At 43.9% G+C, this 18,534-nt stretch overlaps 1 protein-coding gene across 3 annotated transcripts; it reads left to right on the top strand.

The window, feature by feature from the left end:
* The first annotated feature begins 479 nt into the window (after positions 1-479).
* On the top strand, positions 480-12,662 carry LOC115539189 (NLR family CARD domain-containing protein 3-like). 3 transcript variants are annotated; one of them, XM_030350330.1, is made up of 4 exons: positions 480-653; positions 6,181-6,289; positions 7,167-7,445; positions 10,858-12,662. In XM_030350330.1, exons 3-4 carry the CDS (start codon positions 7,286-7,288, stop codon positions 12,660-12,662), a joined length of 1,965 nt encoding a protein of 654 aa, XP_030206190.1. In that variant the 5' UTR covers positions 480-653; positions 6,181-6,289; positions 7,167-7,285. The 3 variants fall into 3 exon arrangements, with proteins under 3 accessions (XP_030206190.1, XP_030206189.1, XP_030206188.1); XM_030350329.1 differs by having other exon boundaries at positions 480-668; XM_030350328.1 differs by lacking the exon at positions 6,181-6,289 and having other exon boundaries at positions 484-668.
* Positions 12,663-18,534: the final 5,872 nt, after the last annotated feature.

The following is an 18,534-nucleotide window of genomic DNA, read 5'->3' as shown; positions in this document are numbered from 1 at the left end:
TGTGTGTGTGTGTGTGTGTGTGTGTGTGTGTGTGAGAGTGTGTGTGTGTGTGTGTGTGTGTGTGTGTGTGCGTGCGTGTGTGCGTGTGTGTGTGTTGTAGCCCATAGCAGCAGGAGAGGGCAGACTCCCCTGGACCCAGCAATCAAATTAATGAAATTAATATTAAGACGACTTGTAGCAGACTTTACAGGTTTAATGTTTAAAGGTTCAATGTCTTTCAAACTGCCGATTTATTGAATCAGTTAGAATTTATCTTTGGGGGTGAAGTGATTTGTTGAAACAAATTATCCATGAATAATAACACAGGTCTGTGTAGAAATCTAGAAACTGACTGCTTTATTTTCTATATTAGCTAAACCTATTGTGAATAAACACTATGCACAGTATGTATACTATGCACTTTTATGTCAACATGTAAGTGCTTGAATGCCATAATAACTTTTTCTGCCCCCCCCCCCCCCTTTAGATTTCTATTTCAATAAACTGAGAAAGATTATTGAAATGAAAAGTCATGAGAAAGTAGTTGAGTAGCCCTGCAATAAATGATCAAATGAAATGACATGCACTAATCCTAACTTCCAGATGGTTCTTGTTTTTCAGAAGGAGGCAGGAGACAGCAGACTCCCCTGGACCAAGCTGTGTCTCCATGAAGAGTGACCACTATATGGGTATACCTCCTGAGCCTAAAGATGGACGCCCCTCCAGAGAGGAGGGGCGTATCGGCTATTCTTATCCGTGTTTGTATTCGTGTTTGTATTCGTGTTTGCATTCGTGTTTGTGTTCTTGTTTGTATTCTTGTTTGCATTCATGGTCAAAAAGTGATATCGCTCATGCGGCCTCACATCCTGTTTACCCATATTGAGTTCCAGGAGGCATCTCCAACCAGCATAAAAGTGCCAGCAGGGGGAGATAATTTTCAATAAAATAAAACTAAGAATAAATTGGCCCTAACAACAATAGGAGAATTACTAATTTTAAGAATAGTATGAGATTATTATTAGTTCTGTTCAGACTAAATTCTAACTTTTTAACTTCAATGTGGAGATATCTTTCCTCTTGGGGGTTAAATGGTTTGATCCCGATACAGTATGTAGGGTTATTGCGTTGGTATTGATCCAGATATGTAGGGTTGTTGTGGGGGTATCGGATTAAATTGTTTGATCCAGATATGAAGGGTTATTATGGGGTATCAAGGTTAAAAGGTTTGATCCAGATTGTGTGGGGGTATCAGGTTAAATGGTTTAGTCCAGATATGTAGTGATATGTGGGGCTATACGATTAAATGGTTTGATCCCGATATGTGGGGTTATGTTGGGGTATCAGGTTAAATCGTTTGATCCAGAAATATTGGGTTATTGTGGGGGTATCGGGTTAAATGGTTTGATCCAGATATGGAGGGTCATGTTGGAGGTATCAGGTTAAATGGTTTAGTCCAGATATGTAGTGATATGTGGGGCTATGAGGTTAAATGGTTTGATCCAGATATGTAGGGTTATGTTGGGGTATCAGGTTAAATGGTTTGATCCAGATATGAAGGGTTATTGTGGGGGTATCAGGTTAAATGGTTTGATCCAGATATGGAGGGTCATGTTGGAGGTAGATCAGGTTAAATGGTTGAACTATCTGACCCACTTCATTTATACCTCTGTTGTTATTTGTTTGTTAATGTTTTCCACCCGCTTTTAATAGGGGTTACTCCAAATAGGGCATGAAGTTAAGTATGCTCCATTGAAAGGGAGACGCTTCTGTGTAACCATTACCACACAGGAAAATTTAGGATAGGAGGATTGACTATTTTTAAATTGGTTTTGGGGTAATACCATAAAGCGGTGAGGGAGAAAGTTTTGTCTTGGTTGGTTAAAATTGTTTCCTCAACCCATTCCTAACTCACTCTGGCCTGTATAGGTCCACAACAAAGGAAACCTAGCATTAAAAGCAAGATAGTAAGAATAAACATCTGCGACTCCCAATCCACGTATTTTCCTCGATCTGGATAGTCTTTTGTAGCTGATTCTTGTTTTTTATTACTCCACAAGAAATCAGAGAATAATTTAGTAATTTATTTTAACTAGTAAAGAGGGAATTTAAGAGGAATTGCTGATATAAGAAATAATAATCTTGGTAAAATATTAATTTTCACAATTTTCACTTCTGCACTGCCCCATAATGAAATGGGAAGAACTGTCCATCTCTTACCGTCCTCCCTAATTGTTTTAAGGAGGAGAGGGCCATTTAAATCAAATGTGTCCTCTATGGGAGTCTTAATGTTGGTTCCTAGCTATCTCATACCTTGTGGCTTCCATTGAATGGGGGCTGAACCAAGGTGTGAAGAGTAGGTCATAGGAATTAATGGGTTGGCTTCCCTCTTATTAAAATTCACCTTATACCCTGAAAACTTCCCAAAAACCTCAATTAATTTCACCACTTGCGGGATTGACTCATGTGGTTGTGATAAAGTTAATAACAAACCATCAGCAAATAGATTATCTTTAAAATCCTGACCCCCAATCTGGATACCAGTGATTTTCCTCTCTGCTCGGATAGCACATACTAGAGGTTCTAAGGCCAAAATAAAGAGTGATGGCGAGGCGGGACAACCCTGCCTGGTAGATCTTAGGAGTTGGAAAGGTTTGGATATTGTTCCATTAGTTTTAATCACAGCACTAGGGTTATTATAGAGGGCCTTCACCCACTAATAATAACTGGTCCAAAACCAAATTTTGACATAACGTACAACAAAAAATGCCACTCTACCCTGTCCAAGGCTTTCTCTGCGTCCAGCGATATGGCTATGGCTGGATGCTGTAGAGTACTGGCTGTCGCCATTACCTGGAAGAGTCTTCTCATATTGTTGGAAGCAAGTCAACCTTCGATTAATCTTACTTGATCAAGATGGATCAATGAGGATATAGCGGTCTCCATGCGCATAGGAAAACTTTTAGCAAACAGCTTATAATCGTTATTTAGCATACTTTTAGGGCAGTAATTGGTCATTTGAGAAAGATCCTTACCGGGCTTAGGTAACAGCGAGATAGTTGCTTGGCACATAGACGGTGGCATTGAGTGGTTAGTTAATATATTGTTGAATAGTAAAGTAAGAAGTGGAGATACGTTATGTTGGAGGCATTTATAAAGCTCTATGGTAAAGCCATCATTGCCTGGTGCTTTCCCAGATGGGAAAGCTTTCAATGCTGAGAATATTTCCCTTTCTGTAACAGGAGCCTCTAAACTTTCTGTCTCCTCTTCTTTTAAAGTTGAAAGGGAGATATCATGAAAGAAAGATTCCATATTTTTCTCGTCTATGGAACCTTCTCTCTGATAAAGTTTGGAATAATATTCTCTGAACGCTGTAATGATTTGTGTTTGTTCGTAAATTACTTTACCAGTGCTTTTACTTACATGTGAAATTGAATGCCGATTTTGTAATTGTTTTAACCTTAAGGCTAACATTTTGCCTGCTTTGTCACCAATTTCAAAGTATTTACGACGAAGTCTAAACAGTGCAAAATGCTGTCTCCTCATGTATGATTGATTGTAATTCTGCCTTACAGATCATAATTTTATTTTTAAATTGTATATTCTTTGGATCCCGCATATGCTGTGATTCTGAAGTCTTAGTCTCTAAAATTAAAGTTTTTCTTCATCACCATTCTTTTCTTTTTGGCTGTGGCATAGCTAATAATCCATCCTCTACAGGTAGCCTTAAATGCTTCTCATACTAATTGTATTGAGGGCACTGAAGTTAGATTGATCAGAATTAACTATTTTGTTTACTCTTTTCACATGGACACAAATTCTTCATCCTTGAGTAAAGAGTTGCTAAATCTCCACTGTTTATTTGTATGGTTGTTTTGGGAAAGAGAGAGGAGGACAGACAGAGGGGCGAGGTCTGAAATAATAATATTGTGTATTTTGCGGTCAATCACATTTTCTACTATATTCTGAGATAAAAGTAATTAATCAATCCTTGAGTATGAGTTATGGAATGTTTATTCCGGCACACAAGGGTTCACTACACGCCATATTTCAGACATTGCCAAAGATTTTTTTAATTCTCTAAATGCTACCGAGAGAGTCCTATCAGATGGGAGTGGGGGGCTAGATCTATCTACTGCAGGATCGCTAACCAGGTTAAAGTCTCCCCCAATAAAAATTGGATCAGCAGAAAATTGAGACAAAATCACTTTTAGTCTAGAAAGAAATTTGGCCTGCCCTATATTAGGAGCGTAAACATTCACCAAAGTGCACTTTATGTTGTGTAAGAAACCCACTATAATAATATATCTACCATCTTTGTCCACTATTTCTTGGGTTAACCTAAAAGATAAGCGTTTAGCTATTAAAGTACGGACACCTCTAGAGGCCCCTGTACCCGGTGCTGAAAAAACCTGACCGACCCATCTCTTTCTTAAAGGTTGGGTGTGGGATTTGCGAAAGCCCAGCAGATTTTGAAAATACACAACTCAAATGGTCCTACCCCCTCTCCTCCAACGCTGACTCTGACTCCACCCATTCCAAGTACATGGACACGTAATCATGCGCGTGAGCGAGCCAGGCTAGCTAGGTTGGAGTTTAGGGTTGTCTTCTAGTACCATGGTGCTAGTTCCAAATGTTGATTAGCTAGTTAGCTAGCTCCAATAGCTACCGCAGGATAACAACAAACAGAAGCTTGCTCTGGGTCACGAGCTTTGAGTACGTGCACGAAGGCGTCGCGCGGGGAGCGGGGGGGGGGGGGGGGGGGGAGTGCAGCACGACCGTTTGATTAACGTACTTACTGTCCAATGCCACTCGGTGGTTCTGGAAATCATTGGCTGGAGTACTTCTAACTCAGTATCTGTAAGTGGGTTATGATAAGGATTTCAAGTAATTTTGCAAAAATGGCCAAAAAAGAGAATTCCATACCCAACCTTTAACTTAACAGAATGGCTGTTGAAAGGTATTCAAAGTTGAGCCTAAATTTTGCTGATGTAATCGTACCTCATCTCTCAGCGGACGTTAACAAAAATTAGGAGGAAGTCCGCTACTCAGGTCGTTGGCTGCGTCTGTGGGGTTATCGTAGATAACCCCACCGACGCAGTCAGTGGTTATTCCCAGTGTTGTGCCTGAACGCGTTCATTGAACGATAGTTCATGAACTTGTTCATATTTTGGGCGAACGTGAACTGAACGTACTGTGTTACTGCCTGATGAACGTTACTGTGAACCCGTTCATTCCGGTGTCTGTGAACGGCACGCTCACTTGGTTTAACTTCGTTCAATATCGGGGTTATTTGTTTATCAACACGGTGGATGCGCGCCTTGCGCGTGCAGAACGCCGTATTGTTTGACCGGTTGCCATGGTAATCTCCTTGTGGTTAATTTGCAGTTACAGTGTTGTTAGCTTACTGTTACATTAAACTGTGATCAGAAAACGCGGTAATATGCTATAGACCCTATAGTATCCGTCATATAAAGGCTGGGACGAATTCCAAATGATAAATATGTACACTTTATGTTGAAATTATAGACCGTCGCGATTCCCATTGAAACGAATGCCGCGGTGATTATTCTTCGAACGAGAGCTGGTCAATTTTGGAAAATGAATTAAACTGTAATCAGACCACCTGGTATGGGGTTTCTGTGGTATACAGGCTGAGACGAATTTCGAATTATAAATATGAACAATCCATAAGCTCCCTCGCTCTTAGCTCAGCAGACTAGAATACCTTCTAGAATCATTGCTTGTTGGCCGGAAACAGAAAGGGGGGCTGTTTATGTTTGGTTGTAGTCTTTTCGCTCGGTTCTCCGTCACAACACTAGTGGTAGAACCCCCCCCCCCTTTCCGTTTCCGGCCAACGAGCAATGAGTCTTCAAACAGAAATCAATGGGATTTACAAAATACCAGAAGTAACTAATAGCTCACAGCAACATATTGAAAAAAAGAACTATGAACTAATTCATTTTTTGGAAGTGTGAACTTAGTTCAAAATTTAGAATTATGATCGTTTAACTGAACTATTTCATTTAAAAAAAATTGAACTGAACTTTGAACTAGTTCCCGTAGAAAGTGAACTTTCCCAACACTGCTTATTCCCTTCGATGGTGATAATCAGCCTTAAAGGATACAACAGGCCATATCGTAGGTCAGTTCCCTGCCGTTTCTTCTTGATGTCAGCAAAAATGTCTCGCTGCTTCTTGACAGGTAGATCCTGAAATGCTTGGAGGCGTCTTCCTCTCCAGCTCAGCTCCTTCTTCTTTCCCGCAGCTTTCAGAATAGCCTGTCTGTCATTCCACCTAAGCTTCCGCATTAGGTAAGGGCGAGGAGGTTCGGATGGGGCGGGGCGGGGACGGAGACTCCGATGATGTCTTTCAACTTCTGGGACCCTGTCATCAACTTTTTAGTCCAAAATATATCTCAGAATGCCCTTGACCATCTTGTCTGGATCGCCAGCTTCCGCCCCCTCCTCAAGGCCAACCAACACTATGTTGTTTATTTAACTGTGAGCTTCGAATGTGGTTAATTGGTTTTTCAATAAATCCATTTATTTTGTCATGTCGTTTAAAGTTGTGCTCTCTCAGGCCATCTGATCCTCTATTGCGCTGGGGCGCTTCTCTGCGTTAGTTACTCTGATTAAGGTGGCCCGTGTTTCTTTTTTCAGTCCGTTGATCAATTCGTTCAGTTCATCAAAACTTTGTTTAAACGATTCTCTAATGCCAGTGACCTACGTGATCATGTGGACAGCCCAGCCTGGTGTGTCTTTGTCTGCCATGATTTGTTTGGTAGCTTGCCAACTGGTATCACGCGGCTTTACAATTTGCCTACTCTCTTTGCGATTTCCAACACCTGACATTAACGCGTCCTTATCTTAGGCACCTTTTCCGTTACTTTGAAGTGTGTTTACAAATATTTAGAGCAACAATAAAGGTGTTAATGTCTATCACTTGCAGAGGAAGTTACCGTGGCACGCCTCGCAGTCACGTGACCTCAAGTTGAAATATTGATCTGAATTAGAAACCAGATTTAAATGAATTATCAATGTTGTTCGCTTTAAGGACACTTGTGAGTTGTGAGTGAACAAGTTGGTGCAACGAACGGTTTTATCTTTACCCCAATAAAGATGAGTTTAATGAATCAAGTATCGTGTTTGCTCATTGTCATTTCAGATTGCCTTTTGATTTCTCTTCCAGGGGAGCTTCGAGGGATCCGTTCTGAATTTGTGAAGGGAGTTTCAGACCCAGTTATCAAAGGTCTCCTGGATGACCTTTATCATCATGAAGTGTTCAGTTCTGAGGAAAAGGACTCTGTGATGGAGGAGCAGAGGAGCAGAGCGGACCAAGCACGTTGTTTGATCGACATGGTGATCGGTAAAGGGGAGAGAGCAAGTCAGATGATGATCGATGGTATCAAGGAGAGGGACAAACACTTATGCATCAACCTGGGTCTGATCTCTTCTCTTGCTGGTGTGGGTGAGTTGTTACCATGATTCTACTTTTTAAAGAAACGATCTCTGCCAGCTTTGTTTTAACAAGAGGGGAGCTTCTTTGTCCTTTAATCCACTGGGATCCAGTGATTCATTATCATCCACTCGGGATTGCATTCGTGTGGAATACAACCTATTTTTTTGAGAGGTAGGGGTTTTACTTAGTGCTGCTGTATTCCTTGGCTCAATGGTGTTATTACTAGCTTAACAGGATACCTTTTATAGTTTGGTAACCCTTACCTTAACCCCTCACACCCATTTCTAAAGGGTTAAAACTAAATCTATATTTTTGTTGAGTGGTACATCGTCAGAGGTGGAACTTGACCTGCCGGTGTGTGGATGGTCTTTGTCTCTTTATAAAATCCGCTCTGCAGGGCAGAATCTGTCTGATGATCGAGGGAATAAATATTACACTGATTGGCCCAAAGGTGGCGCTATAGCAACAGTCCAAAAATGCAAACTTTGAACAATAACCGCTTTTTCTTAGAGTCATGATAGTTTGTTAACACATGCATATCCTCATGAAAAAAATCCTTTAGCACCTATTTTATATGGACCAATGTCTTCAATCTGACATAAAGCAAAGTCTGTAGAATAAAAAAACTAAAGCGCCCAGGAGCCATTGACTTCTAAAAAGGGTGTTGTTTAAAACGCGTAAAGACTTAAAGGCTTATATCTACATCAAAATGGACTGCTATGATCTTGAGTTCAATAAAAAAGTTCTTCAGAATCAAATTCTGAACCAGACAGAGTCAACATATTTTCAATTAGGGCGAGGCATCGAAATGGGCGTGGCCTGTTTCTAAAAATCACCACATTTCATAGAAGGAATGTTTGTTTAGAGTGGAACCAACCTAGTGGCTGTTGGGGACCAAAGTTCCAACTGTTCGAGTAAATTGAAGTTGATAGACAAAACAACATGGTCGCCAGAGGCTGAAAATCGTCCAAAATTAATTCAACGCCAAAAGGCAAGTTAACTTAAACCAATGCTCATCCGACTTGGTGCACTCAAAGGCACATGGGTCAAGATGAACCCCTCGGAATTGTATCCATGTTGAGCTATTGGGAACGGTAAAACAATTAACTGAAAATGCAAATTCTCCAAATTGTACCCAGAACGGGCGATAGGGGGAGCTATATCAATTAACTGAATATGCAGACTTCGGACTGACATATTATCTGACCTTTTTCTTCTACCGTCATGAAATCCTGTAGACATTTGTATCTCCTCGTGTTCAGCAAATGATCCAAGGAAACCCAGAACCTTTATCAAAATAGCGGTTGGACGTCCAAATTAGCCCAATGAAAGATAGGTGACTAAAGGCGGGGTTAACTTGAGTCAATCATCACCAAACTTGGTGTATTTAAAGAAGCACAGGTCAAGGTTAACCAGGCTAAAGTTCATCAAAATAGGACTATAGGGGCCGCTAAAGCGATCAATTGAAAACTTTAATGAGGCATAACTACTTAGCCTTTTGACGTACGGTCATGACATTTTGTTTGCCCATCAACAGATCCAAGCTGATGCTATTCCAGCGTTGTCAACCGTATGCAAACAAAACAGGTCTTACTTGTCTTCGGCAGGGTCTTAATGGTCTGCGTCACAGTCTTAATGGTCTGACAGGGTCTTCATGGTCTGCTTCAGAGTCTTAATGGTCTGACAGGGTCTTATTGGTCTGCTTTAGGCTTGGCACCCGTAAAATGCTTCTTGCAGCTTTAATTGTTATTATTATTATTATTATTTTAATGCATGACATAGCCTTCTACAGTATTCATTCATGAAGCCCCTATGGATTACTTTATTTTCAAAATCGACTTGCTATTTCTATGCTGTTTCACACATATAAACAATCTCATTATATCATAATCATAATATTTAAATTAGGTTAATTGCATTTTTGTGGTGTATAGCCTACGTGTGTGCAAGCTAATGTTACAGTTCCGACCTGCCTAGGCACGTCAAAATAGCAACACCAACTGCCCTATCCGCTAGCGCACTTAAACCAGGATGTTTTTGGTCAGTTATGCAACTGCTTTATCGATCTGTAAGATAGCACCATGGATCACTTGCATCTGAAAACCCCTCTGCTTTTCGCCGACACGCCTTTGAGGTCGTTAGTTTAGTGGCGAGAGTCTGCTGCGGGGGGAAATCAGCTTTGCGCCGGGTGCAAACTAGCAACGATACATGCGTCGTGTAGAAAGTAAATTGCGCTGGGTGCAAGATAGGGCCCAATGTGAGACTTAGGCATTTCAAACATCAATGTGGAATTAAATTAGTCTTAAATTAATTTGATCCAGATATGTAGGGTTATAGTTGGGGTATTAGGTTTAATGGTTTGATCCAGATATGTAGGGTTATTGTGGTGTATCAGGTTAAAGAATAATAAACATCATCATTACCAGCACCAAATCACCCGACCACATCACCCCCGTTCTCATCCAAATACACTGGCTCCCTGTCCAGCACCGGATTGACCTTAAAACCCTTCTGCTCACCGACAAAGGCCCCCACAACGTGGCCCCCACTTATCTCCCCGACCTCCTCCAGGAGGACAGGCCCTGCCGCTCCCTTCGTCATCCTCAGCTGGTCTTCACCATCCCAATCCTCTGCCTCAGCAACATGGGTGCTAGGGCTCTCAGCACCGTGGGTGCTAGGGCTCTCCGCACCGTGGGTGCTAGGGCTCTCCGCAACGTGGGTGCTAGGGCTCTCAGCACCGTGGGTGCTAGGGCTCTCCGCACCGGGGGTGCTAGGGCTCTCCGCACCGGGGGTGCTAGGGCTCTCCGCACCGTGGGTGCTAGGGCTCTCCGCACCGTGGGTGCTAGGGCTCTCCGCACCGTGGGTGATAGGGCTCTCAGCACCGTGGGTGCTAGGGCTCTGAACTGAACTGAAAGAGACACCCTGACAAGATTCAAATCTTCTCAAAACACATGTGTTCCCACTGGCCGGCTCGCTGTGATGACCCCCTACCGTGGGTTCCCCTCGTATCCCCGTTGTGCTGCTGTTCTTACCCCCTCCTACCTGGGTTTCTTCACTGCTGTTCTTACCCCCTCCTACCTGGGTCTCCTCACTGTTCTTACCCCCTCCTACCTGGGTCTCCTCACTGTTCTTACCCTCTCCTACCTGGGTCTCCTCACTGCTGATCTTACCCCCTCCTACCTGGGTCTCCTCACTGTTCTTACCCCCTCCTATGCATGTCACTGAGCATATTGCTGAGGAAAAACGAAATAGCCGTGAACATTTGAATCTGTAACATGCAGTCTTTGTCACAACCAGCTTCTCTGACCACAAGTTATGAAGCCGCTAAATATTATGAAGTTCATAATTTAACAGGAAATATTGACATGTTCCCATTGTCACCATCCACTAACTGATGTCTTCTGTTGTTCTTTTCATTCAGGATCTGCTGCTGAGGAGTGCCGACGTAAAATCAAGTCTCATTTGAAGGACAAGTTATGGTGTGTGTTTGAGGGAATCGCTAAAGCAGGACATTCAACACCTCTGAATGAGATCTACACAGAGCTCTACATCACAGAGAGTGGCAGTGGAGAGGTCAACAAGGAACATGAGGTCAGACTGATTGAAACAGCTTCCAGGAAACCAGTCAAGGAGGAAACATCGATAAAATGTGGAGACATCTTCAAACCCTTACCTGAAAAATGTAAACCAATCAGGAAAATAATGACAACTGGAGTGGCTGGCATTGGTAAAACCATCTTAACACACAAGTTCACTCTGGACTGGGCTGAAGGCAACGCCAACCAAGACATACACTTCACGTTTCTCTTCCCTTTCAGAGAGCTGAATTTACTACAAGGGACAGAGTTTAGCTTGGTTGAACTTCTTCATCATTTCTTTATTCAGACCAAAGAAGCAGGAATCTACAGATATGACCCGTTCCAAGTTGTCTTCATCTTGGATGGTCTGGACGAGTGTCGACTTCCTCTGAACTTCCAGAACAACCAAATCTGGACTGATGTCACAAAGTCGACCTCGGTGGACGTGCTGCTGACAAACCTCATCAGGGGTAACCTGCTTCCCTCTGCTTGCATCTGGATAACCACACGCCCTGCGGCAGCCAATCGGATCCCTGCTGAGTGTGTTGACAGGGTGACAGAGGTGAGGGGGTTCACCGACTCACAGAAGGAGGAGTACTTCAGGAAGAGATTCAGAGAGGAGACACTGGCCAACACAATCATCGCCCACATCAAGAAATCACGAAGCCTCCACATCATGTGTCACATCCCAGTCTTCTGTTGGATCACTGTTAAAGTTCTGAACGACTTCTTCAAATCATCCCAGCTAGGAGAAGAGATGCCCAAGACCATGACTCAGATGTACAGCCACTTCCTGAGGTTTCAGTCCATGCAGGGGGGCAGGAAGTATCATGGGAGAGCTGAAACAGATCAACACTGGAGTCCAGAGAGCAGGAAGATTATTGTTTCTCTGGGAAAACTGGCTTTTAAGCAACTTGAGAACGGCAACCTGATCTTCTACGAGGAAGACCTTGCAAAGTGTGACATCAAAATCAAAGAAGCCTCAGAGTACTCAGGAGTGTTCACCCAGATCTTTAAAGAGGAGTGTGGGCTGTACCAGGATAATGTGTTCTGCTTTGTCCACCTGAGCATCCAGGAGTTTCTGGCTGCCCTTTATGTCTTTATGTCATTCATCGACACTGGGATCAATCTGCTCTCAGGACAACCACAATTCCACTGGTCTATTTTTCCTAGAAACAAAGGAAATGTCAAACTCTACCAGAGTGCTGTGAACAAGGCCTTAAAAAGTGAGGACGGACGCCTGGACTTGTTCCTCCGCTTCCTCCTGGGCCTCTCTCTGGAGACCAATCAGATTGTCCTACGAGGTCTACTAGGACAGACAGGAAATAGCTCAGAGACCAGTAAGAAATTGGGCTCTTACATTAAGAAGAAGATAGGTGGAGATCTCTCTACAGAGAAAAAAATCAATCTATTCCACTGTCTGAATGAGTTAAACGACCGTTCTCTAGTGGAGGAGATCCAACAGTACGTCAAATCAGGAAGACTCTCCAAAGAATATCTCTCTCCTGCTCAGTGGTCAGCTCTGGTCTTCATCTTACTGTCATCAGAAGAGGAGCTGGACGTGTTTGACCTGAATAAATACTCTGCTTCAGAGGAGGGTCTTCTGAGGCTGCTGCCAGTGGTGAAAGCCTCAAAAACATCTCTGTAGGTTCACTAATAACATGTATTACAATACACACAACACAATATACATAATGCTACAATATAAACTTTATAATAATATAGAAAACATCTCTGTAGGTTCGCTTATATCATTTATTATAATACAAACAACCCAATATACCTCATAGTAGAATATTCAAATTATAATAACATGCTTTTTTTTGTATCGCAATACACACATTTCTTTGTAACCAGGGTGAAAAGTCTAATTCAAAAGCTCTATTTATTTTGAAATAATAATTAAGGAAAGCCAAGAATTAACAAAAAAAAAAAAAATTGTTAAATACAGCTTTATTCAAATATCTAGCTATGAGTATAAATACGTTTTTATTGATAAGGATAAATTAAATATATATACATTCATTATTAATTAAAGGATGGGTATGGAATTCGCTTTTTTGGCCATTTTTGCAAAATTACTTGAAATCCTTATCATAACCCACTTACAGCCACTGAGTTAGAAGTACTGACATGAAAATTAAACAAGTCAATCATCTGTGGAACGGGCAGGGCTCGAAAAACTCCAGCCAATGATTTCCAGAGCCACCGAGTTGCATTGGACAGTAAGTACGTCAATCAAACGGTCGTACTGCACTCCCCCTCCCCCACGCCCCCAGGTACTTGGAATGGGTGGAGTCAGAGTCAGCGTTGAAGGAGAGGGGGTAGGACCATTTGAGTTGTGTATTTTCAAAATCTGATGGCGTTTCGCAAATCCCATACCCAACCTTTAAAGATAACACATTTGGACCTTGTTCAGTACGTTTGCTTACATGCACGCGTTGGAGCAATTGCTCCGTCGCTAGCGTAGCCACTTTTTAGAGTTTAACACAGTTTTAAACTCAAGAAGTCACGTGACGTCTTAAACTCCATTGCTGTGTAACATGTACTTGTGGTTTAACCTGCCGCTGTGTTTTACCTTGATCTCCATTGCTGTGTCTTCAGAGAAATTCACATCAGACACTAGAGGGCGTATTTTGTGGGTGTTAGTCTAATCTCGAAACTGACGTGGTTTTAGAGGAGACTAAACCAGTTTGCAGGATGAAACAAGGCTCCATCATAACCGACACACACACAGAATTAGTTTTATGAATTATTATTAATAGGTATGATACATACCACTTATTACACCAGATAGGCCTTCAGTACAATACGGGGTCTTGATCGCGCTGCTCAGCAAGAGCTTTACGCGCTTCTACTTTCAAGCGCTTCCATCGATTATTTAAATGTGCCGGGCTGCTCGGTCTTCTGCTTGGAAATTTACAGTTGAATGTGTTTGACAGATTATCCCAAACAGCCTTTCTTCAGAGTGTGGTGGTGGTGTCTTTCCTTGGATTTTCCACCGTGTCCACAACACCTCGAATGCAGTGCAGCAAATATAATTTTTGTAATCACGTTTGCATACACACACCAAGAGAAAACAATGACAAGTAATTGATTGACGTAGGTGAGGGCAGATTCCAGACTCAGATTTCCACAAAAAGTAGCCTAGACTATTTCATAATATATGTCAACATTATTAGTGTTTTTATTTATTATAGTTTTATTATATTAAAGTTCACTTTACATTCCCATTAAGTTTTTGTTGGTAATTATAGAACTAAATGCATCCACCAATAAGTTAAGACTGCATCTGCTGGGGTATACTAGAAATCAGAGTACTTCCGGTTTCCAAGCAGTTTAAACCGAGTCAGCTAGGAATCAGCTGATCCTGTACGAATCGCTACACAGCAATCACGTTCAACCTTGTGCGCAGCTGCGTGTCAAACTCCAAAACCTCTGTTTTAAGGAGTACGGTTTTAAAGCGCAGCAATGCCAACTGACAGGGCAATTGGCCCGTTGGGTTTAAGCAACAGGATGCTTTGATAAATAGACTTCAGGATCTTCTGGGGGAAGGGTGAGAGGTCACGAGTGAGCGGGAAAAAGGAGAGAGAGGGAAGAGACAGTACTTTATTCTCTCTAGAGATCGCCCGGCTAAATGCTATTTAAACTAGGGCTGGCAAATTAACACGTTCTTTTTGATTAATTAATCACAGAAAAAATAACGCATTAAAAAATTAACGCAGATTTATCGCGCTTCTATAGTGCCCTTTGACCCGGTGGAGGCAGACGAGAAGACGCTGCTCGGCCCCGTGAGTGGAAAATTCAAGTTTAAACAACTCCTGAGCACACTTCTCCCAGAGTGCTCATGCCACAGAATTGAAGTGGACTTGAGTACGGTTGGCGTGCTCACACTAGCCAAACAATCTAGACTTGAGCATGGTACAGGTGTAAAACGGACTTATGGCCTAGGGTGAGTGCGCCCTTAATCACAGTTATTTATGTGTATTGTCTATTGTATGTTTAGGCTGAATGGCTGTGGTCTGTCAGAGAGATGCTGTGAAGCTCTGGCCTCAGTTCTCGGCTCCACCTCCTCTGGTCTGAGAGAGCTGGACCTGAGTACCAATGATCTGAAGGATTCAGGAGTGAAGCTGCTCTCTGCTGGACTGGGGAGTCCACACTGTACACTGGAAACTCTCAGGTCAGTTTCACTCAATGGTCAAACAGTTCCACCACAAGTTCCAAATCAGAGCAGATTTACCTCCAGAAAAGTAATAATTCTCACTGTGTGTGTGTGTGTGTGTGTGTGTGTGTGTGTGTGTGTGTGTGTGTGTGTGTGTGTGTGTGTGTGTGTGCAGGTTGTCTGGCTGCCTGGTCACACAGGAAGGCTGTGCTTCTCTGGCCTCAGCTCTGAGCTCCAACCCCTCCCATCTGAGAGAGCTGGACCTGAGCTACAATCACCCAGGAGACTCTGGAGCTGCGCTGCTCTCTGCTGGACTGGAGGATCCACGCTGGAGACTGGACACTCTCAGGTATGGAGAGGACAGCTCACCACTCAGGGACAAAGTCTCCTACAAGGATTCAAGCCGCTGCTAGATGAAGTGGTTTAAAAAGGCAGCTGTCACTCATGTTGTGTAGAAAGTTATGAGACAGCAGATGATGAAGGTGAATGTTTCAACATGCTCCTTTCACTTTGATTCCCTCCCAGTGTGGAGCACGGTGGAGTGTGGAGGCTGAAACCAGCTCTAAAGAAGTGTAAGTGTCTGTTTGATTCATCACATCACATACTCACTATTGAGATGGAAAGTCCATCCACACAGCAGGAAGTGAGGTCACATCCTACTGGGAATGAATATGATGGCTGACATCATATATCTTACGTATATTAATACTCTCCACCATCACAGTTGGACCTGCTTGTATAAGATCCAGCAGGTATTACATTGTTACATTGAGGGGGGGGGACCGGGCTGAGGGGGGGCTGAGGGGGAGGACTATGGGTGAGGGGGGGTGAAGGGGCTGAGGGGGAGGACTAGGGGTGAGGGGGTGCTGAGGGGGAGGACTATGGGTGAGGGGGGGTGAAGGGGCTGAGGGGGAGGACAAGGGGTGAGGGGGACCGAGCTGAGGTGGGAGGAGTGTGGGGGTGGAGGGGTGAAGGGGCTGAGGGGGAGGACTAGGGGTGAGGGGGGGTGAAGGGGCTGAGGGGGAGGACTAGGGGTGAGGGGGACCGAGCTGAGGTGGGAGGAGTGTGGGGGTGGAGGGGTGAAGGGGCTGAGGGGGAGGACTAGGGGTGAGGGGGGGTGGAGGGGCTGAGGGGGAGGATTAGGGGTGAGGGGGGGGGGGGGTGGGGGGGGACCGGGCTGAGGGGGGAGGAGTGTGGGGGTGGGGGGGTGAAAGGGCTGAGGGGGAGGACTAGGGGTGAGGGGGGGGGGGGGGGTTGGGGGGGGACCGGGCTGAGGGGGGAGGAGTGTGGGGGTGGGGGGGTGAAGGGGCTGAGGGGGAGGACTAGAGGTGAGGGGGAGGTGGAGGGAGGGGGATGGGGGAGGTGGAGGGAGGGTGACGGGGAGAGATGTTTGTTGTTGATGTATTCATAACATTGTTGTTGATGTTTTCATAACGTTATTGTTGAGGTGTGTGTATCTATGAATGTGTACATATGTATATGTATGTATGTGTTCATATCTATGTATATGTACACAGAGCGCAGGAGAACAGTACTAGTGATGATGATGATGATGATGATGAGGATGAAGAGCGGTTCAGCAGCTCATCATGTCTGGTTCTCCCTCAGATGCCTGTGACCTCACACTGGACCCCAACACGGCCCACAGACACCTCTCTCTGTCTGAGGACAACAGGAAGGTGACGCGGGTTGAAGAGGACCAGTCGTATCCGGATCACCCAGAGAGATTGTACTTCTATCCCCAGGTGTTGGGTAGAGAGGCTCTGACTGGCCGCTGTTACTGGGAGGTAGAGTGGGAAGGATTTGTTTGGATAGGAGTGACATACAGAGGAATTGCAACGGGAGATGAGGGTTTTGAAAGCCTGCTTGGAGGGAACAACAAGTCCTGGAGTCTTCATTGTTCTGATGTTGGTTACTTTGCCCGGTACAACGGTATAGAGACAGCCCTCCCTCTCGCCCCCGCTGGCTCCACCAGAGTAGGAGTATATCTGGACCGGCCTGCTGGCTCTCTGTCCTTCTACAGAGTGTCCCCAGGTGGAGGAGGGTCCTCAGACACACTGACACACCTCCACACCTTCTGGTCCTCCTTCACCCAGGAGGACCTCCTCCCGGGGGTGGGGGTATGGGGTGGGTCCTCAGCCTCTCTGTGTCGGTTGTAGACAAACACACACACAGAGACACATGAAGCGTGCGTGAGGGGGGTACAGCGTCTCTGTCATCCCTCAGCAGAGGGGGGAGGGGCCTCAGCGTCGTATTTACCGGCGTGCGGCGGCCCCTGCACGCCCGTAAATACACACACACACGCGCGCGCGTACATACACAAAATGACACACACACACACACACATTGTGTGTGTCACACACAATGTAACGGGTGTTGAATGCGTTGGACGGCTGGACAACAGTGGAGGGTTTCTCATTTATTTGTATCTGGATCTGGATGAGCCAAAGAAAATCATGTCATCGTCAGGTAAACCGCCATAGCCAGGACCACATTCCCACCTCCACTCAGATAGCCAACGACATTCTGTACAGGAGACTGTAACAGAGACACTGATGACTCAGTGTCTCTGTTACAGTCTCCTCTCTCTCTCTCTCTCTCTCTCTCTCTCTCTCTCTCTCTCTCTCTCTCTCTCTCTCTCTCTCTCTCTCTCTCTCTCTCTCTCTTCTGGTATGGCATGATAAACGATGAAAAGGCTTTTAAGATCTCCCATAGTTAGATTAGCACATTTATTATTTGAAATGTATATAAAATACCTATTGATGGTCAATGTTCGTATATTTTTAGACTTCACCAGTTTTGGTCTTAAGGGCTCTGATATCATCATTTTTGTCATAATCCTGATTTACGACCTGATTTAAAGCAGATTTTATATTTTATTCATAATAACCAAGATGGGATAATGTTGTAAATTACTTTAAACTGAATCTTGATTTTTTGTGTTGTTTGTTACCAAGCGGCCGCAGAACATGTTCAGTTATTAAAGATACGTGCTCACCTGTTGATGATTTGTAAAGTCTGCTGCTTCTATTGTTTTAGTCCTCGTGTTTATTATGTACATGTAAGGGACTATTTTTCTGTCTTTTTTGTTAATGAAGCATAATTGTAATAAACAACTCAGTGGATCCAACTGAATGTTCTCGTGTGTTCAGATTTCTCGTTTTACTAGTGAATAATGCTTCCTTAAGTACCTTAAGAATCATAAGATATTAATCAGAAATTATAAATAAAACTAGAACTGCAAGCAGTTACGCAGGGGTCCAAGAAGTGTGCATTTCGCCGGCACAACGCGACAAGAAATGTGCGTTTCGCCGGCACAACGCAAAGCATGTGTTCAAAACGCTACCCTGAACCTGTG

Source organism: Gadus morhua, unplaced genomic scaffold (genome assembly GCF_902167405.1).
Source record: "Gadus morhua unplaced genomic scaffold, gadMor3.0, whole genome shotgun sequence".
NCBI lineage: Eukaryota > Metazoa > Chordata > Actinopteri > Gadiformes > Gadidae > Gadus > Gadus morhua.
This window is presented reverse-complemented; position numbering and strand designations above follow the sequence as displayed.

Coding starts and splice junctions, on each gene's coding strand:
- LOC115539189 (XM_030350328.1), top strand. CDS start 647: ATGAAGAGTGACCACTATATGG. Junction 669..7,166: donor GAAGAGTGACCACTATATGG/GTATACCTCCTG, acceptor TTTCTCTTCCAG/GGGAGCTTCGAGGGATCCGT. Junction 7,446..10,857: donor CTCTTCTCTTGCTGGTGTGG/GTGAGTTGTTAC, acceptor CTTTTCATTCAG/GATCTGCTGCTGAGGAGTGC.